The following is a 23,033-nucleotide window of genomic DNA, read 5'->3' as shown; positions in this document are numbered from 1 at the left end:
ATTTCTAATCAAATACTATCACATTTAAAATTCATATATATTGCATTGCAGACAGTTCAGCTTTTCTCAGATGTAGCACAGTAATCTAGTTAGTACAGCAGTTCTTGGCACAGAATATATAGCCTGTAACTAAATATAGGTAGTGATATAACCCCAATGTCCATTTATGTAAGAACAAAATTAAGGGTTTATAATACGTGTTTTCAAGATGTATTAAAACAGTTAACGTAAGCAGTTCCACTCCTGGATATATATTGAAGAGACCTGAAAATATATGTCCACACAAAAATTTATATGCAGATGTTCATAGCAACATTATTCATAATAGGTAAAACATGGGAACAATCCAAATGTCCATCAGGTGATGACTAGAGAAACCAAATGTGGTATATCTATAATAGTGAAATATTCAGCAATAAAAAGGAGTGGCATACCATGGCACACTCACCAGGGTGGCTATAATTTTTTAGAGATAGTGCTGATGAGGATGTGAAGAAAGGGAAATCTTTATACGTTGATGTTGGAGACTTAAAAAGGTATAGCCACTGTGGAAACAAGTTTGACAGTTTCTCAAAAAGTTAAATATGCAGTTATCCTGTGACCCAACAATACTATTCCTAAGCATATACCCAAGAGAACTGAAAACGTGTTCACCAAAAATGTGTACACAAATGTTCATAGCAGCATTATTCATAATAGTCAAAAAGTAAACACAACCCAATATCACATATAAAAAGGAATGAATTACTGTTACATGCTACAATGTAGATGAACTTTCAAAACATACTATGTAAAAGCAGACAAACAAAAAAGACAACCTGTTGTGTGATTCTGTTCTTTTAAAATGTTCAAAACAGGTACATTTTTAGAGACAGAATGTAGATTAATGATTGTTAGGGGCAGCAGGGAAGGGCACATTGGAACTGACTGCTAATAGGCACAAGATTTCCTTTGAGGGTGATGAAAATATTTTGGAATTAGATAGTGTGATGGTTGTACACCACAGGGAATATACTAAAGTATAATGACACATAAATGTTAAAATGGTAAATTTTACGGTGCATGAAATATATCTCACTAAAAATGCTATATAAAAATAATGTTGAGTCCTGGCAAATGCATTTTATAATTTGATAAATTTTACAAAGTTATCCTCCATTGAGATGGTACAATTTATGCTTTCAGAAGCTATGTTTGAGAGTGCCTGTTCTTCTCATGTGTATGTCATCAAATGTTTTAGTCTTTGCCCAATATTGCTGTTGAAAAATAATAACCCAATGAAGATTACTGTTGTATTTCTATAAATATGATCAAGATTGACTATCTTGTCATATACTTAAATGCCATTTGTATTCCCTTGATTGTGAACTTCTATTCTTATTCATTGCCTGTTTTTCCATTAGTGTTGTTTTTTTTCTTATTGATGTGTAGAACCTCTTTATATATTATGTTTTTTCCTAGTTTGTTTTGCAACTTAATGATGGATTTTTTTTACAATGAATGCTGTTTTAACCATTCAGTAGTGCTTGATACAGTACTGTTCCATCTTCCTGGTTTAAACCAAGAACCTAAGCCCTATCTCATTGATATCATTGATGAGAGCTATTAAATTTCTCAGTGCATATCTTTGTACTTCTAAACTTTGTCAGCTTAACACATCTGTTCTTTTATCAGAACATTTTGAAGGAGAACCGAATGAGGAAGGTAGGCTTTTGATAGAATAATTGATATGAAATTTTGATTATAGACAGTCATTAAAGTAGATATAATTTATGAATTTTCCTAGAAGATATGAAGAATAAAAATCACTAGATTAATAAATAGATGGATGGAAAGATGGATAAATGGGTAAATAGATTGAGGAAAGGAGTGTGTTAAACACAGCTGAAAACCCTATCCCCAACCGTTGAGTCATTCAGCAGGTTTAGTCCTTCAGTAAATTATTTATTTATTTGCTTTACTTTCCTACTTATTTTGAAATGGGGATTACAGGTGTGTGCCACTGCTTCTGACAATATTTTTAATTCATGTTATACGTCAAGCCCTGTGCTAGATGCTGACTATACAGTATTAACTGAAACAGCTTTTATCCCTGGTTTTATTATAATCTAATGAAGGAGTCAGACAAAAGAAAAGGTGAAGCAAACTTAATTGAGGTAATGTAATGAAGGAATGCAATGATCCTCACTTGTTTATAGAAAAATAACTAAGTTAAATGGGAGCGATATGACATACTTTTGGTAGGGTGGTCAATGAAGGCCTTTCTGAGGTGGCAGGCTTTAAACTGAGACTTACAGATAATGAAGAGTACTGTAGGAAATCTAGAGTACATTCTGTGAAAGGAAAGCTTGAAATTGAGGTCCTTTTAACGGCATCTTTCCAGAACAGAAAGAAAGCCATTACGACTGGAATTTAGTGAGTTGAGGTGGAAGAGCTAAGAAGAGGCCATACTATTCATAGTGTAAGGACTTGGGATCTAATACTGAGAAATTATCAAGAAATGTGCAGCAAATGAATTACATAATCAAATTTAGTTACTCACAGCCATTTATTTATTGTTAAAATCTATGTGTTCTGCCTGGATGTAATTATGGGTGGTAGAAGCTAGGTTTATAAATAGTGATACATAAACTTACTTGGAAAATATTGCCACATCTAGTACCTCATTTTGGTTTCTTTGATTTTTTTTTTTTTAACTGAAACATGTTAGCAGTTGAAATTTTTCTGAATTCAACTATAATTGTCCAGAGCTAAACTGGCCTTCAGAAGTATTGAAACTGCTTAAAATTTCTCATACATAAAAATCGTTCTCAAAACTAAACATTATATCTTAAAAAAATTGTGTGAGTTTTTTTCAAGGGGAGCAGGTATTTTATTTTTAAATGAGTAGGGCAAATGTTATAAAATTTCTCCTGAGTGGATTTCCATGTTCTGTAGTACAGTTTTGCTTGAATTAGTATAAAGCCTGGGAGAAATGGGGGGGGGGAGAGTGAGTGAGTGAGTGAGAGAGAGAGAGAGAGAGAGAGTGTGTGTGTGTGTGTGTGTATGTGTGCGAGAGAGAGAGAGAGAGAAGGGTGAAGAGAATTTCGAAAACTTGCCAGCCAATTAAGAAATAAAGTTAAATTAATGTGAATCACCTCAGGTTGCTGCAATTACTAAGCATCATTACTTTTGAAACAGAGGTTATTGCACATTGTATAATGTGATGGAAAAGTCAAATCAAAATCTTAATGTTAAAACAAATACGTTCAGTAATTTCTAGCATAATTTTATTACATTTGATATGAAAAATATTGTCTGTAACTTAATGATTTTTTTTCCTACCTAGGCCTTTTCTGAAATGCAGCTTTTAGCATTTATCTCCAAATGGAACAGATTTGCAAGAATCAATATAGTAGTTCCTCAAGGACAAAAAAAATCAGTTTTATTTATTTATTTTTCAGAGGTGGCTGGATCCAAGCAAACCAATAAGGAAGCAGCTAAAGAGTGAGCATGCATATTTACTTAATGTTTTGCAAGTATACTTTATAAAGATAAAGGCTTAATATAGTCTGATTAATTAGAAACTACTTTTATTAATTCTAGGAGGATCTCCTTACAGTTTGAACTTTAGAGTCAAATTTTTTGTAAGTGACCCCAACAAGTTACAAGAAGAATATACAAGGTGGGTTTATGGAGCATATTTTTCTTGAAAATATTGTCGGAACTCTAATATGAAATTTTGAAATTAGGCAAAAAGAAATTACTACAGTGTAATTCTGAGCTTTCCAGTCAGTACACAGAATTAGTTACGGTTATTCCAAGATAATGTTTTCCTCCTTTTTTGGATGGCTGGGAGAGCCTAAGGGGATTTAGAACCTCAGAGCTTCCCAGTCCAACCTCAAGCAGCCTCCTGAGCCGCATAAATATTAAAAATTTCTACTTGTGAACACTGTTTAAGTGCTGCTTAAATTAATTGAGGTCATCATATGTTGTGGAAACTGTATCCAAAGGATGCTGTGTAGTGAGAACTTTTTGGATTTTTTTTTCCCACGTGAAAGCATATTCTAATATCCTTTTTTATTGAAGAGAACATAGAATTTATAAAATATATAACCATTATGTGCAGGTCAGTAGGTCCCTTTTGTCCCCTACGTGTTTTTAATCTTTAGTTTCAAAAATATAATGGATTTTATAAAGGATGTTGCAGGGAGTACACTAGCATGTTGAGGCCTTTACATGCCCACTTGACTCTCCATTTTAAGTCTCAGCTTATGTTACTATATAATTTTGTCATCGTTTTGATTTGACAGTATGTACATGAATGATGCAGATGAACATTTTGATAATGCTCTTGAATGTAAGGTGAAATACTGAAGGTAGAAATGGAGAAATACCACCAGTGTGGTAACTGTCAGTATTGAAATAACTGGCATGACAACCTTGTATATTGCTTGAAAGACAGAATTAGGAATTTCCTTAGTCATTAGTTTTTTTTTTTTTTTTTTTTTTTTTTTTTACAATTGACAGTTAAAAATTAGCATGTTACACTCTCTAAAATTCTCAGATATAAGAATATAGGCCAGTGACTACATTCAGAATTACTCTAAAAGATAGGTGTCCGCTGGGCACGGTGGCTCACGTCTGTAATCCCAACACTTTGGTAGGCTCAGGCAGGCCAATCACGAGATCAGAAGTTCGAGACCAGTCTGGCCAACATGGTAAAACCCTTTCTCTACTAAAAATACAGAAAAGTAGTTGAGCGTGGTGGCAGGCGCCCGTAATCTCCACCACTCTGGAGGCTGAGGCAGGAGAATCACTTAAACTGAGGAAGCAGAGGCTGCAGTGAGCTGCGATCTTGCCACTGCACTCCAGCCTGGGTGGCAGTGCAAGACTCTGTCTCAAAAAAAGAAAAAGATAGGTGTCAAAAAATCCATACCTAAAATAATCTATAGATAGGATGTTAAATTTTAATGTATGGTTTTAATGTATTTAGGATACTGTCTTGGAGTGGAGAAACAAAAGGATATATTAAAGATATTTAATTAGCTGCAGCTGCCAGTTCTTAGATGTTTGCAGAGTTTTCATTAGTAGACCAACTGAGGAAAATTAGATTGAAATTCTAGAGAGTTGTTTTCTGTTTGTTTTGGTGTGTGTGTGCAAGTGTTTTTTTGTTTTGTTTTTTTAACAATGGGAGAACTCAGTGATGTATTGTCTGGATTATATAATCCTAATGCTTGCAACTAATAGTAGAATCCAAGCTAATTTATCTTGAAAAGCAAAGTTGTGTTGTATGTATACACCTTAGTTTAATATGATAGCCCTTAAAATATTGTTAAAACCATCTTCATAATTTACTTCACAATGTTATTATTTTATAGCCTGCATTGAAAACACAATAAAGAAATAAATGTGTCCCAATAATAAATTGAAATAACTTCCTGAAGCAGAAGAAAGTAGAATCAAGTTTGATAGCAATCAAGGAATTAACGTGCACAGAACCTTTTGTAATGGAATGTTCTGGAATCTTAAAATTAGTATTATTTGGTAAAATGTGGTAAATGTCTAGTTTTTAAAATTGTACTGCCATAGTATATGTATCAGTGATTGTTCTACTCTGATTAGAAATTAGAATCATTTGGGGGAGCTTTAAACCATAATGATATCTTGGCCATATCCCTAGATACTCTGATTGAACAGGTCTTAGATGAGACCTGAGCATAGGCATGCATAAGTTCCCCCAAATGATTCTAATATATAGCCAAAGCTACATAGTAGCCAAAGCTTTAATGCTTGAGTAGCCTTAATGTGATGGTTATGATTAGTTACAGAGCACCTTCTGCCACAGTTGCTGAATTTTCAGAACTAGTTTAGACCCCAGGAAATAGGAAATCTGCTACACCTCCTTACCCTGAGATTTCAAGAATGTAAATCGTATATTCCCAAAATTCAGATCAGTCTGCTTAGGAATTCTTTCTCAGTTTTTTTTTTTTTTTTTTTTTTTTTTTGAGACGGAGTTTCGCTCTTGTTACCCAGGCTGGAGTGCAATGGCGCGATCTCGGCTCACCGCAACCTCCGCCTCCTGGGTTCAGGCAATTCTCCTGCCTCAGCCTCCTGAGTAGCTGGGATTACAGGCACGCACCACCACGCCCAGCTAGTTTTTTGTATTTTTAGTAGAGACGGGGTTTCACCATGTTGACCAGGATGGTCTTGATCTCTCGACCTCGTGATCCACCCGCCTCGGCCTCCCAAAGTGCTGGGATTACAGGCTTGAGCCACTGCGCCCGGCCTCTTTCTCAGTTTTTAGCTATATGAAAGTTGATTCTGTTTGGTAGTGAGCCAAGAGGAGAAAAGAAACTCTAATACTAAATTAATTTTTTAAATTATTACCTTGAGATTTCAAGAATGTAAACAGTATATTCCCAATATGCAGATCAATCTGCTTAGTAATTCTTTCTCAGTTTATAGCTATATGAAAGTTGATTCTGTTTGGTAGTGAGCCAAGAGGAGAAAAGAAACTCTAATACTAAATTAATTTTTTAAATATCTCTTTAATTAGTGAATTAGTTTTGTAAAATTATTGAAAAATATTCCTTTAATTTTGAAATGGTGGTGCGGGGGAGAATTGAGTCAAACAGATTCCACCAGGTTAAACACCATTTAGTTTTAGCAGGTGCTGGCCTCATTAGAATTTAATTTTTCCAATTCCTGAGATACATGTATTAGGCAAGTGTTAATACTTTCTTTTTACAAATCTAGAAACTAAGGCTCAGCCACATTTTAAGCAGTTTGCCCAAGATCACAGGCTAGTTTTGCCTGGGACTTGAATTCTGGTTTCTACTTTTAACAGTTCTTATCTCTTGGTTAAATTAGTATGTAAGTAAAATTTGGCAAGTATAAGCATTATTTATGTAGGATTTACAATATTATGGCAAGGATATACATGACCTTTCAATCCTGACTATAAGATTGTTTCTCACCAGGAACCTTACCTTTGAATTATTAAACCAAAACAGGACTGATAGAAATATACTGTCTTGGATTGAGTAAATAGATTATATTTATAATATTATACACTAAGCCTCACAAGAAGTTATATATGAAGCCATATTTGTTTTTTGTTTTGTTTTGTTTTCTTGTTGTTTGTAATGAATATCTGATTCTCTGAAAACCTCTTTGGTAATTTGAATATTGTCTTGGACCTCTTCAGTGACTTTAATCAGCCAGCCTAGAATTTCTAATGACTTTTGACTCTAGGAATATTTACTTTTTTTAGTTTGGTGAAATAAAAATCTTAAAATTCCCTGGTTAAACATTTAAAACTACAAAGTTTGATCTTCTGCCTACTCTATACAGCACAGATAACTTTGCCCAAGTATTGATAAATCTTTTAGTGAATGGGTTACCCACTAGGAGAGAGACCAGAGGACAATGCTATCTTGTAAGCAACGACAGCAGGCTTGTTGTAGGTAACTTATGTTTTTGTTGGTTTCACAGGAAATTGAATGCTTAACAGTTCTAACAATAGTAGAGCAATAGTAGAGAAAAGAGCCCTGCTATTTTAACCCCTGATCATAGAGAGCCTTCTTTAACTCAGTGAAAGTGGATAGGTGCTTTTCTACAATGGGCAGATTCCTGCTATCTGATGATAAAATGATCAACACACTGGATTGTCCTTGGAGCTGGCTTTCTGTCTCAGACCAGAGAAAATCATCAGTGGTCTCTAGTGCATTGCTACTATCACCTCTTCCATGTTTGTGATGCTCAAGTTCGCTGTGCTTCCCATTTCTACTTTCTGCATATGCCAACCCTCAGAGTGTTTCTCCCTCAGGCATGTAACTGTTTAAAATCTTCAAGGGCTCCATAATGGAAGCTAGTGGAAACAAGACATTCAAACCACAAATTTCATACATCAAGGAATTTTAAAGATTTGGAATCATGAGTTTATGAAATCTTATTTTTATACTTCACATGTTTTAATATGTAAATTATGAAAGCAAATATTTAAAGGTTTTTTTTGTTAATGTACGTATATAGTTTTTTAGAACTGAAATTGTTATAATTCTAGTAAATGCTTTTTTTTTTTTTTTTTTTTTTTTTTTTTAAGGTACCAGTATTTCTTGCAAATTAAACAAGACATTCTTACTGGAAGGTGGGCTTTTTAAATTTCTTAAAAACTTTTTGTAATGGACTTTAAAAATACTTTAAAATCTGTTTTAAGTAATTCATAGTCATTGCAAACAAATTATTTAAAAACGTTACATGTAGTGTGAATTCCGTTCACCAGATAAGTTTATTTCTTAATAGTTAAAATCAAGTCACATGAAACTTCATGTGTGATTATTTAACAAATTATAGCACTTTTGAAATTACTGTGTTTAACCTTTGGTTATATATTTTTGTTTCATTTTATTAGATTGCCCTGTCCTTCTAATACTGCTGCCCTTTTAGCTTCATATGCTGTTCAGTGTAAGTATCAGCCTATCTTTAGGTCAAATAACATATAACTTTGTGGTTTGTGTTGCTAGTACATTGGCTTTAATGTGGTAGTTCTTTAGACATGTTACCATATAGAAAATAGTGACTTGCACTGGAAATGTAATGAAATGTCTAGTTAGTTAACAATTACTATGATTTTTTTAAAACAATTTTCTCTAAAATTGTGTGAGACAAGAATGGTAAATGGATTACTGTAGCTTGCTTAAGTGTTTGTTAGAAATGTAAGTATTTTACATCCAGAAATAGAATTAATGACATTGCTGATTTTACTATAAGAAATTTGTTTATTAAAATGTGAATATTTTCCTTTCATTATTAGCTGAACTTGGAGACTACAATCAGTCAGAGAACCTGCTAGGCTACCTCTCAGATTATTCTTTCATTCCTAATCAACCTCAAGATTTTGAAAAAGAAATTGCAAAGTTACATCAGCAACACATGTAAGTTTTTTAGTTTTTTATTTGGTAAACTTCTTAATGGCATTCTTTCTAGAGAAATGTTTGAAATTACTTCTAATTTGATGGTAGTATTTATTTAATACAAAACAATTACTGTCATCTAAAATAATATTGTAAAGAAATATAGGTGATCTGTGCTAAAACAAGATTTCATAGAATATATGAGTTTCATTTTCATTTGTATTAAGAGCCATTAAGCTATCTGTAAACATTTATGTGCTATTGTGTAATAGTCTAATTGTAGAATATAAATAGTATATTTATGGTATAGAGATCAATCTGTTTGGTAATTCTTTCTCAGTTTTTAGCTATAAAGGACTTGATTATGTTTAGTAGTGAGCCAAGAGGAGAAAAGGAACTCTATGTAATACTAAATTAACTTCTTAAAAATATTTTTTTAAAAAACAGTACAGGTTGGCCGGGCGCGGTGGCTCAAGCCTGTAATCCCAGCACTTTGGGAGGCCGAGGCGGGTGGATCACGAGATCAAGAGATCGAGACCATGCTGTTCAACAAGGTGAAACCCCGTCTCTACTAAAAATATAAAAAATTAACTGGGCATGGTTGTGCGTGCCTGTAATCCCAGCTACTCAGGAGGCTGAGACAGGAGAATTGCCTGAACCCAGGAGGCGGAGGTTGCACTCCAGCCTGGGTAACAAGAGCGAAACTCCGTCTCAAAAAAAAAAAAAAAACAGTACAGGTTGAACATCCTTAACCCAAAAGTTTGAAATTCAGAGTGCTCTAAAATTCAAAACTTTTTGAGCACTGACATTACACCACAAGTGGAAAATTCTGCACCTGATCTCATGTAATGGGTTTCAGTCAAAATGCAGTCAAAACTTTGTTTCATACACAGAATTATTTTAACATTCTAGAATATTAACCTTCAGGCTAATGTATATAAAGTGTATATGAAACATAAAAGAATTTCATGTTTAGACTTGGTTTCTATCCCAGGATACCGCATTATGTATATGCAAATACTTAAAAACTTGAAAGAATCTGAAATTAGAAACACTTATGATCCCTAGCATTTCCAATAAGGGATACTTAAACTTACCAGTATTCATTCATTAAAAATATTCATTCCACTTTGATTTTTTTTGTGAGTATAATTTTATTTTTTCAGAAGAGATTTGTTGCTTGGAATAGAAAGTAATATTGCTTATTGGCTCAGAATTCAGTTGTGCTTCAGTATACGATTCAGAATATTCAGGGAAAAACTGAATATTCAGGGAAAAAAGGCAGTGTTGCGTATGGCTAAGAGTCTGAACTAGAGAGCCAGACTGCCTAGTTTGAAATTCTGTCAGATTACTTACTATCTTACAACTTTGGCGAAACTGCTTTATGTCTCTTCTTCTCTGTTTCCTTACGTAAACTGGGGATAATAAAAGTACTTGTCTATCACTGGAGTTATTGTAGGTCTTAAATGAGTTTATATTCATAAGGGTTCTCAAAACCATACATAGCACATTGTATGCACTGAAGAAATGTTAGCTGTTGTTATTATTAAGTAAACTTACTTTGATTTACTAATAACTCATGTCTCTAAAACAGGATAACAAACTGTGGCCCATTGTGTATTTTTGTGTGGCCCACAGACCAAGATTGTTTTGTATATTTTAAACGGTTGCAGAAAATCAGAAGAAGAATAACATTTTGCGGCATGTGCCATTTTATAAAATTCAGTGTTCATGAATAAACACTTACTGGAACACAGATATCCTCATTCATTTATATGTTGTCTATGGCTGCTTTTGCACAATGGCCAGCTAGATAGTTGCCACAGAGACCATATGACCTAAAAACCTACAATATTTACTATCCAGCTGTTTGCAATAAAAGGTTTGCTGATTCCTAATCTAAAATGGACTAATGTCTAAGAGTTTTTAATAGACTGCCTAATGTGGCAAGGAGACTATTTTAGTCTAAGTAAATTCCACTCATAGTGAAAGTTATACATACAGCACATCAGAATCGATAGTTTAAAGATAAGCCAGATTTTTTAAATTTACCAATAATAAAAAGACTTAAGGAAAAGACTTGCATATTTAAAAAACTATTGATTACATATTTCTATTTGGTATAAATAAGTAATTCATCAGATCTTTAAATGAAGAAAAATATAATTATTCAGTTTAACTGGAGGGAGTATAATTTAATTTTATAGAAATTGGAAGTGTACTGCTTCTTTTGAGGAGTTTCTATCCGAAGATACTGCAGTATGTATATGCATATATTCCAAAACTTGAAAAAATCTGAAATCAGAAACACTTAGGATCCCAAGCATTTTGAGGAGTATGATCACGCATTAACAGGCTGTCGGCTCCCGTTTCTAGTAGCATTAGTGAATCGAAAGTTTGTATCTTTGTTTTTGTAATTTGCTGCTTTTGCTCTGCTGTAGTCTGATAGTAACAGGATAACTAAGGTTGTTAAAACTATATGTGAAATAGGAATAAATCTCTTTTTAAAGGCCTTACATTTAGAGAAGTGGTTCTTCAACTTATAAGAATCACTTGGGATTCTTGTTAAATATAAATAGATTCAACCTCATCCTTTTTAAATCAGACTCTACAGAATAGTTGTCTTAAACCATCTGTAATGAAAGATGAATTCTTTCCCCCAACTGTTGTTATTGTATTATTCATAATATATTTTGAAAATATAATAAAAATTAATTACTAGAAGAATAAAGTGGAGAAAGAAAACAAACGTAAAAAATACAAGTCCTCTTTTTTTTTTTTTTGGTGTTAGATTTAACAGATATAAAATTACCCTGCCAGATTGCTATACAAGTCTCCAATACTCAGGTTCCATACTGTGAAATCAACTTCCATCTGCACCGTATTCTAAGAAGCATTGCCCTGGTGACTGACTTAGAATCTACAAGTTTTAGAGATACCCTGTGTGATTTAAATGCAGATACAGTGTATGAACCAAATTTTGAGAAATACTGCTTTTAAGTTGTATGTAAAAGCAAGGGGCTTTGTTATAGCCATCCATATAAATAGCTAAGAGCTTTTAAAACTTGGCGTATTCTTGTATTTCTAGAAAATGAGAAAGTATTCTGGAAGATAATAGTTAGGGTTACTGAAAAATGTGCCCTCCAGGTAAGTTAGAGCAGTAGTCCTGCAGGGTGATGCTCAGTTTTTTCAAATAAATAGCCTATTTCTACTTTAGCCATATTTGATTGATTGATTGATTGATAGATTGATCTAATTTTTAACTTAATGATGTCTTTATAGAGGCTTATCTCCTGCAGAAGCAGAATTTAGTTACCTAAACACAGCACGTACCTTAGAACTCTATGGAGTTGAATTCCACTATGCAAGGGTAAGTGAAGAAAACTTACTTAGATGTTGTTGAGTTAGGCTCTGTTCCTCAGTATAACATTTTTTAAGATTAGATAACAAATGGAATAAGTTATGATTGCTGGTGACATAGCTGCACTGAAAATTTCCTCTGAATTTAAGTATTTTCACAATAACTTAAGATTCAATACCTGAATGAGAAGGATGGTTAAAGTGAATTCTTCATGTTATTGTTCTTTAAGGTAGTGTTTTATATGTAAAGATAATTTTTACAGACTGTAAGATATAGTACCTTTAGAATATTTATTTTAAAATATAATGATTAAGCTTAGGAAAAGTGGCTTTTGCATCCTTTATAATAATGATCATTAAAGATGTTCTCACATCACTGAGGCCTGTATTAGTGCACTTAGTTTGTTTTTATCATTTGCTAGCACTGTTATGAGTTTTTATTTATAAAGCACAACATGGAACATATGAACATATTTTTATCTCCCCCCAATCCCTCTATTGAAATGGAATTTATAGTTACTGGCTTTTTTGGTATTAAACTGTGTAACTTCTTTTCCCTTGTGTCAAACATTAAAGCCTTTGAAAAACTGGTAACCTCCTGGTATAAGCATATTTGTGAGTGTTTATTCTGTGTTTGTGTGTTTCCTCATGTTTTTCTTAAGTTACTTATCCAAAGTATTTGGAGTACAGCTATTCTCTTTATACTCAGTGAAAAGTGGAATTACAATCATCAGTTGAGTTGATGATAGTGTTTATCTTCTCTTGGGAATGGATAGTTGAGCCTAAAACGGATGTCAGCCTGAAAGGGAATTCAGAGCCAATATTTTTTTTTAGATAATATTTTAAATCATTTCAATATGCAGACACTCACAGGTATACAGATAGTTGTTTAAGTATTCAAAGTTCTGCTTCATGTAATGGTTTTATCCTTTAAGACCTTAACTGACCATGTTCTGGGAGAGAACATTAGTTCTTATGTTTCACAAAGCTTATGTCAGTCAGTCTTTCCTTTAAAAGACCAGATGAGTTGCTTTCCTCATTTGATTTTATCTTGTAATTCTGCGTGTTACTTAAAAATCTTTTTGTCTGATTCCATTTAAAATGTGTCTCAAAAAACTTTCTGCTTTCTTTTTTTTCCTTCAATTTTTATTTTAAGTTCAACTTTCTACTTTCTATAAAATATGCCCCTTTACTTTTCTTCCTTATTTAGGGTCTATATCTTTTGAACATGGTTCTCCAAAATGTAATGTAGTGGTCAGTATTTGTGCAACTAGTTTATTATTATTATTATTATTATTATTATTATAAAGTTTAAAAATGTTGGAACTTTAAATATGTGAATTGAACTATGGTTAAAATAAAAATGGGTTGGGCATAATGTCTCATGCCTGTAATCCCAACACCTTGGGAAGCCGAGACAGGAGGATTGCTTGAGCCCAAGAGTTCAAGACCATCCTGGTAAACATAGTGAGACCTCATCTCTGCAAATTAAAAAAATTAACTGGGCATAGTGGTACATGCCTATAGTCCCAGATACTCAGGCTGAGGCAGGAGAATCAGCTGAGCCCAGAAGTCTAAGGCTTTTGTAAGCTATGATCATGCCACTGCACTCCAGCATGGGTGACAAAGCAAGATCCTATCCTTTCTTCTAGTATCTTTATAGTTTTGTGTATTACATTTAAGTCTTTAATTTTCTTGAGTTAATTTTTGTATATGGTAAGAGATATATGTCCAGTTTCTTTTTTCTGTATGTGGCTATTCAATTTTCCCAGAACCATTTATTGAAGAGGTTGCCCTTTCTTCACTGTAAGTTCTTGTTGACTTTCTTGAAGGTCAGTTAGCTGTAAATACTTGGCTTTCTGGGTTCTCTAGTCTGTCCTATTGGTCTGTGTGTATGTTTTTATATCTGTATCATGCTGCTTTGGTTCTGGTAGCCTTGTAATATATTTAACATCAGTTGATGCTTTGTTCTTTCTGCTCAGGATTACTTTCACTATTTGGACTATTTTTTGGTTCTCTATGAATTTTAGGATTTTTTTTTCTAATTCTGTGAAGAACAATGTTGGTATTTTGACAGGGGTTGCATTGGATCTGTACAGTGCTTTGGCAATATAGTTATTTTAACAGTATTAGCTCTTCAGATACAAGCACATGGATTTTTTCTGTGTTTGTTTGTTTGTTTGTTTGTTTCATCTTAAATTTTTCATTAGTCTTTTGTAGTTTTCTTTGTAGGGGTTTTTCACCCTCTTGGTTAAATTTATTCCTAGGTTTTTTTTTTGTTTTGTTTTGTTTTTTTTTTTGTAGCTATTAAAAATGGGATTGCCTTCTTGACTTCTTTCTCAGCTAGATCATTATTGATGTATAAAGTGCTGCTGATTTTTATATGTTGATTTTTACTAAATTCATTTATGAAATCTAAGCATTTTTGATGGATTCTTTATGTTTTTTTAAGATGTAAGATCATATCATCAGGAAAAAGAGGCAATTTGACTTCCTCTTTCCCAATTCAGATACCTTTTCATTCTTTCTCTTGCATGGGTGCTCTGGCTAGGACTTCCAGTACTATGTTGAATAACAGTGTAAAAGTGGGCATCCTTGTCTCTTTCCAGTTCTTAAGGGAAACAGTTTCAACTTTTCTATTTTCAGTATGTTGACTTTGGGTTTGTCATATATGGCTTTTATTATTTTGAGGCATGTGCCTTCTGTGCCTCATTTGTTGAGATGTTGAAGTTTTTCAAACACTTTTACAGTGTATTTTGAGATGGTCATACGGTTTTTGTTCACTCTGTTCCTGTGATTTATCATGTTTATTGATTTGTATGTATTGAACCATCCTTGCATTCCTGATATAATGTATTATAGCTGATTGTGCCGTATTATCTTTCTAATATGCTGTTGGATTTGGTTTGCTAGTATTTGGTTGAAGATGTTAGTGTCTGTGTTCTTCAGTGATATTGGCCTGTAGTTTTCTTTCTTCCAGTTTTTACATCCTTGTCTGGTTTTAGTATCATACTAATACTGACCTTATGGAATGAGTTAGGAGAATTCCCTTCTCTTCATTTTTTTTTTAACAAGTTTCAAGAATGTTTATTAATTCATCATCTATTTGATAAAATTCAGCTTTGAATCCATCTGGTCCTGGGCGTTTCTGTTTTGGAAGCCTTTCTTTACTGATTTCAATCTTACTACACATTATTGGTCTTTTCAGGTTTTCTGTTTCTTCTTGATTCAGTCTTGGTAGGTTGTATGTTCCCAGAAATTTATTTCCTCTGGGTTTCCCAGTTTGTCAGCCTGTAGTTGTTCATAATAGTTTCTGATGATCTTTTCTATTTCTGTAGTATCAGTTGCAATGTCTCCTTTTTCATTTCTGATATTACTTATTTGGATATTCTGTCGTCTTGGTTAGTCTAGCTAATAGTTTATTAATGTTGTTTATCCTTTTGAAGAACCAACTTTTTGTTTCATTTATCTTTCATATTTTTTATGGTCACTATTTATTTCTACTCTGATCTTTGTTAATTCTCTTCTACTAATTTTAGGCTTGTTTTGTTCTTGCCATTCCAGGTTTTTGAGATGCTTTGTTAGACTGTTAACTTGCAATCTTTCTGATTTTTTTTTTCCTGATTTTTTTTTTTCTGATTTTTTTTTTTTAAATATAGGTACTTACTGCTATAAAGTTCACTATTTTCAGTGCCTTTGAGGTATTGCATAGGTCTTGGTGTGTTGTATTTCCATTTTCATTTGTTTCAAGGAATTTTTAAATTTTCTTCTTAATTGACCAAATGATCATTTAGGAGCATGTTTTTTAACTAATTTTTTAAAACTTGTTTTGTGGCCAAACATCTGGCCTATCTTGGAAGATGTTGCATGTGCTTATGAAAAGAATGCATATTCTTCATTGTTCAGTAGAATGTTCTGTGTCTATTTGATCCATTTGATCTAGTGTTCAGTTTATGTCCAGTGTTTCTTTATTTTCTTCTTAGATAATTCTGACTAATGCTGAGAGTGGGGTGTTGGTTCCCCACTATTATTGTATTGCAGTCTATGTCTCTCTTTAGATCTACTAATACTTGTTTTATGAATCTGGGTACTCCAATGTTTGGTGCATATATATTTAGAATAGTTATATCCTCTTACTGAATCAATTTCTTTATCATTATATAATGACCTTCATCTTTTTTTTTAATATTGAAATAATTAAAATCTGTTTTATCTGATATAAGTCTGGGTACTTCTAACTTTTGGTTTCGTTTGTGTGGAATTTTTTTTCATACCTTTATTTTCAGTCTATTTGTGTTTTTAATGAAAAACTGAGTTTCTTGTAAGCAACATATAGTTGAATTATGTATTTTAATCCATTCAACCATTCTGTGTCTTCTAAGAGGAGAATTTAATCTATTTACATTCAGAATTATTGATATGTGAAGTTTTGTTCTTTTCATATTGTTAATTGTTTTCTGGTTGTTAATATATATTCTGTTTCTTTCTTTTTCTCTTATAGTTTGTTTTGATGGGTTTCTGTAGTGATATTGTTTGAGACCTTTCTCTTCCTCCTTTTTATTTCTTTACCCATTAAGTTTTGTACTTTCATGTGTTTTCATGATGGTAAATGTCATCATTTCAATTCCAGGTTTAGGAAGCCCTTGAACATACCTTGCAGAACTGATCTAGTGGTATAGAAATCCCACGGGATTTATTTGTCTGTGAATGGCTTTATTTCCCCATTTATTTATTTATTTTAATTTAATTTAATTTTATTGTTTCATTTTTTTGAGATAGAGTCTCTCTCCATTGCCAGATGCAAGGCTGTAGTGCAGTGGCATGATCTCGGCTCACTGCAACCTCCGCCTCCTGGGTTCAAGCAATTCTCCTGCCTCAGCCTCTCGAGTAGCTGGGACTATAGGTGCATACCACCAAGCTCAGCTAATTTTTGTATTTTTAGTAGAGACGGGGTTTCACCATGTTGGCCAGGATGATCTCGATCTCTTGACCTCATGATCTGCCCACCTTGGCCTCTCAAAGTGCTGGGATTACACGCGTGAGCCACCGTGCCCAGCTTCCCCTTCATTTATAAGTGATAATCTTGATGGATATAGTATTCTTGAGTGGCAGGTTTTTTTCTTTCAGCCCTTTGAATATATCATTCCATTATCTTCTGGCCTATAAAGTTTCTGCTAAGAAATTTACTGATACTCTGGTAGACACTTTTCTCCTGCTGTTTTTAAGATTTGCTCTTGAAGTTTGACTTTAGAGAGTCTAAATATAATGTGCCATGGAGAAGACCTCTTTACATTTTATCTGCCTGGAGATCATTGAGCTTCCTTTATCTGAATGTCTAAATCTCTTACTAGACATGGGAAGTTATTAACTATTATTTGGTTAAGTAGGTTTTCTAATCCTTTCTCTGTTTCTTTGCCCTTGGGGATATGAATAATTTGTAAATTTGGCCACTTATCTTGCCCCAAATTTCAGGAAGGCTTTGCTCGTTTTTTTTTTTGTTTTTTTTTTTTTTTCATCTCTTTTCTTTATTTTTGTCTGACTGGATTATTCCAAATGACCTGTCTTCAAGTTCCAGGATTCATTCTTTGGACTGATACAGTCTGTTGTTGAAGTATTCAGATGTATTTTGAATTTTTTTTTTACTGAATTCTCCAGTTTCAGTTTTGTTTTTTCATTTTTACTTTTTTTTGAGATGAGGTCTCGCTCTGTCACCCACGCTGGAGTAGAGTGGTGTGATCTCAATTCTGCAAACTCTGCCTCCCAGGTTCAAGCGATTTTCCTGCCTCAGCCTCCCGAGTAGCTGGGATTACAGGCACGTGTCACCACACTCAGCTAATTTTTGTATTTTTAGTAAAGACAGGGTTTCCCCATGTTGGACAGGCTAGTCTCAAACTCCTGACCTCAGGTGATTCACCTACCTTGGCCTTCCAAAGTGCTGATATTACAGGCATGAGCCAGCTTCAGAATTTTTATTAGGTTCTTTTAAAAAACATATCTCTTTGATAAATTTCTCTTTCATATCCTGAATATTTCTGAATTCTTTGTATTTTTCAGAATTCCCTTGTATCTCACTGAGTTTTAAAGTCAATAATTTGGATTTTTAAGTTCATGCTGGGATTTTGAAAATTTTTTTTTTTGTTTAAGATCTATTGCTGGAGAATTATTGTATTCCTTTGGAAATATCATATTTTCTTGCTGTTTCCTGTTCCCTGTGTGCTTACATTGATATCTGCACATCTGAGTTGCTTCTTCTTATATTTGAATTTGCTTTTGTAGAGGAGGATGTATCGATGGTTTGGGTTGAGTAGGGTACATAGGCTTCGATTTTGGGTACATGAAGTAATATGGTCTCATTTATAGACATTGTAGATATAGCAGTGAGTAAAGTAGATAAAATTTAACTCTCCCAAAGCTTGCATTCTGGGGGGACAAGAAACAAAACTGTAAATGAACAATTACGGGTATATCAGAGTATGTATTATTTGATTCCATTAAAGTTCAGTAACTGGCGAAATAACATTCTATATTGATAGAAGTCAGAATAGCAGTCAGTTCTGGAGAAATGTTTATTTATTTATTTATTTTTTGAGACGGAGTTTCACTCTTGTTACCCAGGCTGGAGTGCAATGGCGCGATCTCGGCTCACTGCAACCTTCGCCTCCTGGGTTCAGGCAATTCTCCAGCCTCAGCCTCCCAAGTAGCTGGGACTACAGGCGCGCGCCACCACACCCAGCTAATTTTTGTATTTTTAGTAAAGACGGGGTTTCACCATGTTGACCAGGATGGTCTTGATCTCTTGACCTCGTGATCCACCCGCCTCGGCCTCCCAAAGTGCTGGGATTACAGGCTTGAGCCACCGCGCCCAGCCTGGAGAAATATTTATTAACTGTGAGGCCCATGAGGGAGCTTTCTGGGTTTTTCAAAATATTCTATGTGTTCGTTTGTTATGGCTATGTTGGAGTGTAAATAGGTTTGTGTGTGTGTATTTGTATAAAATTTTGAATTTTACATTTAAGAATTGTTACTGTATAGTACTTAAGTTCTTTAAAAAAATTAAGTAGGTAATATGTCAGATATTAATAGAAGCTGTAAAGAAAAATTAAGCTGAGAAAGGGGAATTAAGACAAATGGGGTATCAGGTTAGGTTTCACTGAGAAGGTAAACAGATCTGAAGAATCCATGCACATATCTGGGAGGAGATTATTCTAAGCAGAGGAAAGAGCAATGAAATAGTGAATATAGCAATTCAAATAATAGCTAAGAGTTTAGTATGGCTTGTGTAGTGTGAGCAAGGAGAGGGGAGAGTGTCAGGAGATGAGGTCAAAGCAGACAAAGTTGGTTTTTTTTTTTTTTTTTGAGACAGGGTCTTGCTTTCTCAGCCAGGCTGGAGTGAGGTAGTGCAATCTTAGCTCACTGCAGCCTCAGTCTGTTGGGCTCAAGTGATCCTCCCACACAGCCTTCCAAGTAGGTGGGACCACAGGTATGTGCCACCAAGCTGGCTGATTTTTTTTTTTTTTTTTTTTTTTAAAGTAGAGATGGAGTATTGCTATATTGCTCAGGCTGATCTCAAACTTCTGAGCTCAAGCAGTCCTACCTGCCTCAGCCTCCCAAGGTGCTGGGATTACAGACATGAAGCCACCACATCTTTAAAAAACATTTTAAGGACTTCAGCATTTAATTATAAACAAAACCATTAAGAGTTTTTAGGCAATAAAAGACATGTTGTGGTTTACATTTTAAAAATATAACAATGGCTTTTGAGAGTATACTATAAGATACTAAAGGAAGAGACTGTTACAGTGATCCAAGTGAAAGGTAGTGGTTCTTATAGTATTGGGGCGGTAAACAATAATCAGATTTTGAATATATTTTGAATATGGAAGTGACAGCTTTTATGATGTACCGGTTATGGGGTGTGAGAGAAAAAGGATTTGGTAATTATTCCATAGCTTTTGGCCTGAACTTTTACTAAGTTGGGAAAGACCTGGGAGAAGCTGATTAGTAGGAGCACGAGTCAAGAATTTGTCTTGGGACATGTTAAATTTGGAGAGACATAAATCCTAATGAAGGAGGGGTAGACCATTCAATTTTTGGACTTGCAGTTCAGAGGAAAATTCTGGACTAGAAATACACTTGGGAATTGTTAGTTTATAGTTAGTATTTAAAATCATGAGATGAGAGCACTGAGGGAGTAAATTTGGTAGACAATGAAGAGAATAGGTCCTCAAAGTTGGAACACTTCAATGTTTAGAATTTGAAGAGATGAAGAAGAACCAGGAAAGGAAACCAAGAAGGAACAGTCATTCAGAAAGGTGAGCCTTTCTATCAAAGACACAAATATGTGTCTCTAAAGCCAAGTAAATCAGGAGCAGTGAGCTTTATCAGATGATGCTGTTAGGTCAGATAAAATGAGGACACAGAACTGGATTAGAAAAGTGGAGGTCACAGGTGACTTTTCAAGAGCAGTTTTGGAGTTGCAGTGATGGCCAAAAACAGTGATGAGAGAATACCAAGAAAAACTGAGAACAGTAATTTTGAGGGCTTTTGCTCTACAGGACGCAGATAATAATAACAGGAAATACCTATATAGCATTTACTGCATGCTTGCCATCCTTCTTAGAGCTTTATATATATTAATCCCATTTAATCCTTATAACACCCTTGTGAGGCAGTTATAAAGAGTATTATTATCTCCACTACAGATGAGGAAAATGAGACATGGAAAAGTTAAGTAACTTGACGATATTATCCCTATTTCTGTATTAAGAGCCAATTTATAGCATCTTTCCGAAACTTCACTTCTAACCTGCATGCATTTGAAGACTTTTTGACAGGTCCATTAAAATAGTCAAATAATTTACAAATGTAATCTCTTGGAACAGAGAAAGAACTATTTTGTCAGATTGGAGCTATACATATGATTTTATCCACGTCACCCTACTGTACTCAGATCACATGGTGGTTTTCTATAATTCTGATGTGTGCTTTCACTCATTGTGACATAGCATTATTTTATTTTTTGTCAACCATCTTTCTATATCAAGCATCTTTATGAAAGCATCAGTAGCTCACTAATTGTCTTCTGTTTTACTGAATAATTTGTTTGCATTCTCATACTCACTCCATTAGGCCTATGTAAAGCACACAAATATTTTTTCATCATTAATGAATGTATAAGCCTATTTAATGCCTTTATGCCTAACTACATTAAAAATATATGGACATGAAAATTTTAAAGAAATGACATATTGGAAAAGAACATGCTGCTACAGGGTAAAAGAAAATAAATTCAACATATATTACAGAAAAATGTTTTAATATTCATGTTTTATAAAGAGTTTCCCCAAAGGAATAATTTTTTTTAAACTTGTAAATAGAAACATATGGCATACAGATATAATAAACTTTTCACAGGAGAAATACAGGTGACTAACATTGTGCAGTTGTCACTAATAGTGAAAACAAGAAGATACTGATTTTATCAGATTAGCAAAAGCTCAAAGGATTAAAATTTTTGATGATGAGTATGGGAAAGTGGACACTAACACATTATTGAAATATAAATCTGTACAAATCTTTTGCGGGGGCAAATATTAATAGGATCTTTGATCACTTCCATTACTGAAACTCCATCCTTTAAAGTATTTATAGATGTGATAGAAAAACTTGTATAAACATAAAGATATAGGAGAATATACACCAAAGTGTTAATAGTGGTTATCTCTGGGAATGAGGGAAAGAGGCAGGGAAGGTGAGGAGGGGAGTGTTTGACTTCTTATTTGATATTTGAAATTGTTGTATATTGTTTTGAAATTGTTTTATAATTAAAAGTAATTAAGAAAATTACTTTAACCGCTGTCTCCACCACTTAAAATTACTGTTTTTATGCACATTGTAACATTGAGTGGGTTTGGGTTATTGTACTGTTAACATGTGACAATAGAGAGATCAGAATATTTAAGTACACTAGCTAATTAGTTTGCGTATAGAGTAGTAGTCTCCAGAAGAAAGGAGGGGATGGCGTTCTGTACACCACAAGAGAAGGTTAAATGAACAACTGGGATATGTGCAGAAAATGTTAGAGCATCCATTTGTATTGAGCTTAAATATCATTTTTTCTGGCTCTTTTTAAACATACTATTGTAAAATAAAACACGGACAAGTGTATGTGTATATATATATCTATATATCTATATATATATCTTACTGAATTATTGTAAGGCAAACATCCTTGTAACTACCACCCAGTTCAAGCAGTAGAATGTTGCCAGCTACTCTAGAAACCTTTTCCCAATAACAGCTTCTTCCTACGTAGTATTTTTTTTTCATGATTTTTATTGCCTAAGTGTGCCTCCCTAGAAACTATAGCTTGGTCTTGCTGTTGTTTAGTGTGTTTTATTTGACTCACAGTAACTAAGATCTCTCTTTTTAATCTACAGTTTGTTCCTTCTTCTCTTGTACTTAGAATGTACCTGTAAAGCACTGGACTATTTCACCTGTAGTTTTTTACAGTCTGGATTTTACTTGATCACATATTTATAATGTAATTCAACATGATTTGCTGTTCTCTGCATTTCCTGCAGATTGGCAGCGTGTTCTAGAGGCTTGTTCTAGATTCAAGATTGATCTCTGTTACGTTCTTTTTTCAGGTGGTGCGTAATGCCTGGGTTTTGCTCTTATTCTATGCTAGCAGCCATTTATGCTGTATGCCTAGATCCTTTAATTTATCGGAGGCTGCAAAACGGAGACGTCTTAATATTCTTTGTTTTTATTTAT

At 33.8% G+C, this 23,033-nt stretch overlaps 1 protein-coding gene across 4 annotated transcripts in view; it reads left to right on the top strand.

Moving 5' to 3' along the window:
* Nucleotides 1–23,033, top strand: part of PTPN4 (protein tyrosine phosphatase non-receptor type 4) — a 227,740-nt gene that overhangs the window by 113,305 nt on the left and 91,402 nt on the right. For all 4 annotated transcript variants that reach the window (XM_074399851.1, XM_074399852.1, XM_074399850.1 and 1 more), the window contains exons 4-9: nucleotides 3,444–3,486; nucleotides 3,586–3,664; nucleotides 8,087–8,131; nucleotides 8,396–8,448; nucleotides 8,798–8,918; nucleotides 12,180–12,267. In XM_074399851.1, coding sequence (XP_074255952.1) covers nucleotides 3,444–3,486; nucleotides 3,586–3,664; nucleotides 8,087–8,131; nucleotides 8,396–8,448; nucleotides 8,798–8,918; nucleotides 12,180–12,267 — 429 coding nt within the window. The remainder of the gene's footprint in view (nucleotides 1–3,443; nucleotides 3,487–3,585; nucleotides 3,665–8,086; nucleotides 8,132–8,395; nucleotides 8,449–8,797; nucleotides 8,919–12,179; nucleotides 12,268–23,033) is intronic.

Source organism: Saimiri boliviensis, chromosome 5 (genome assembly GCF_048565385.1).
Source record: "Saimiri boliviensis isolate mSaiBol1 chromosome 5, mSaiBol1.pri, whole genome shotgun sequence".
Lineage (NCBI taxonomy): Eukaryota > Metazoa > Chordata > Mammalia > Primates > Cebidae > Saimiri > Saimiri boliviensis.
This window is presented reverse-complemented; position numbering and strand designations above follow the sequence as displayed.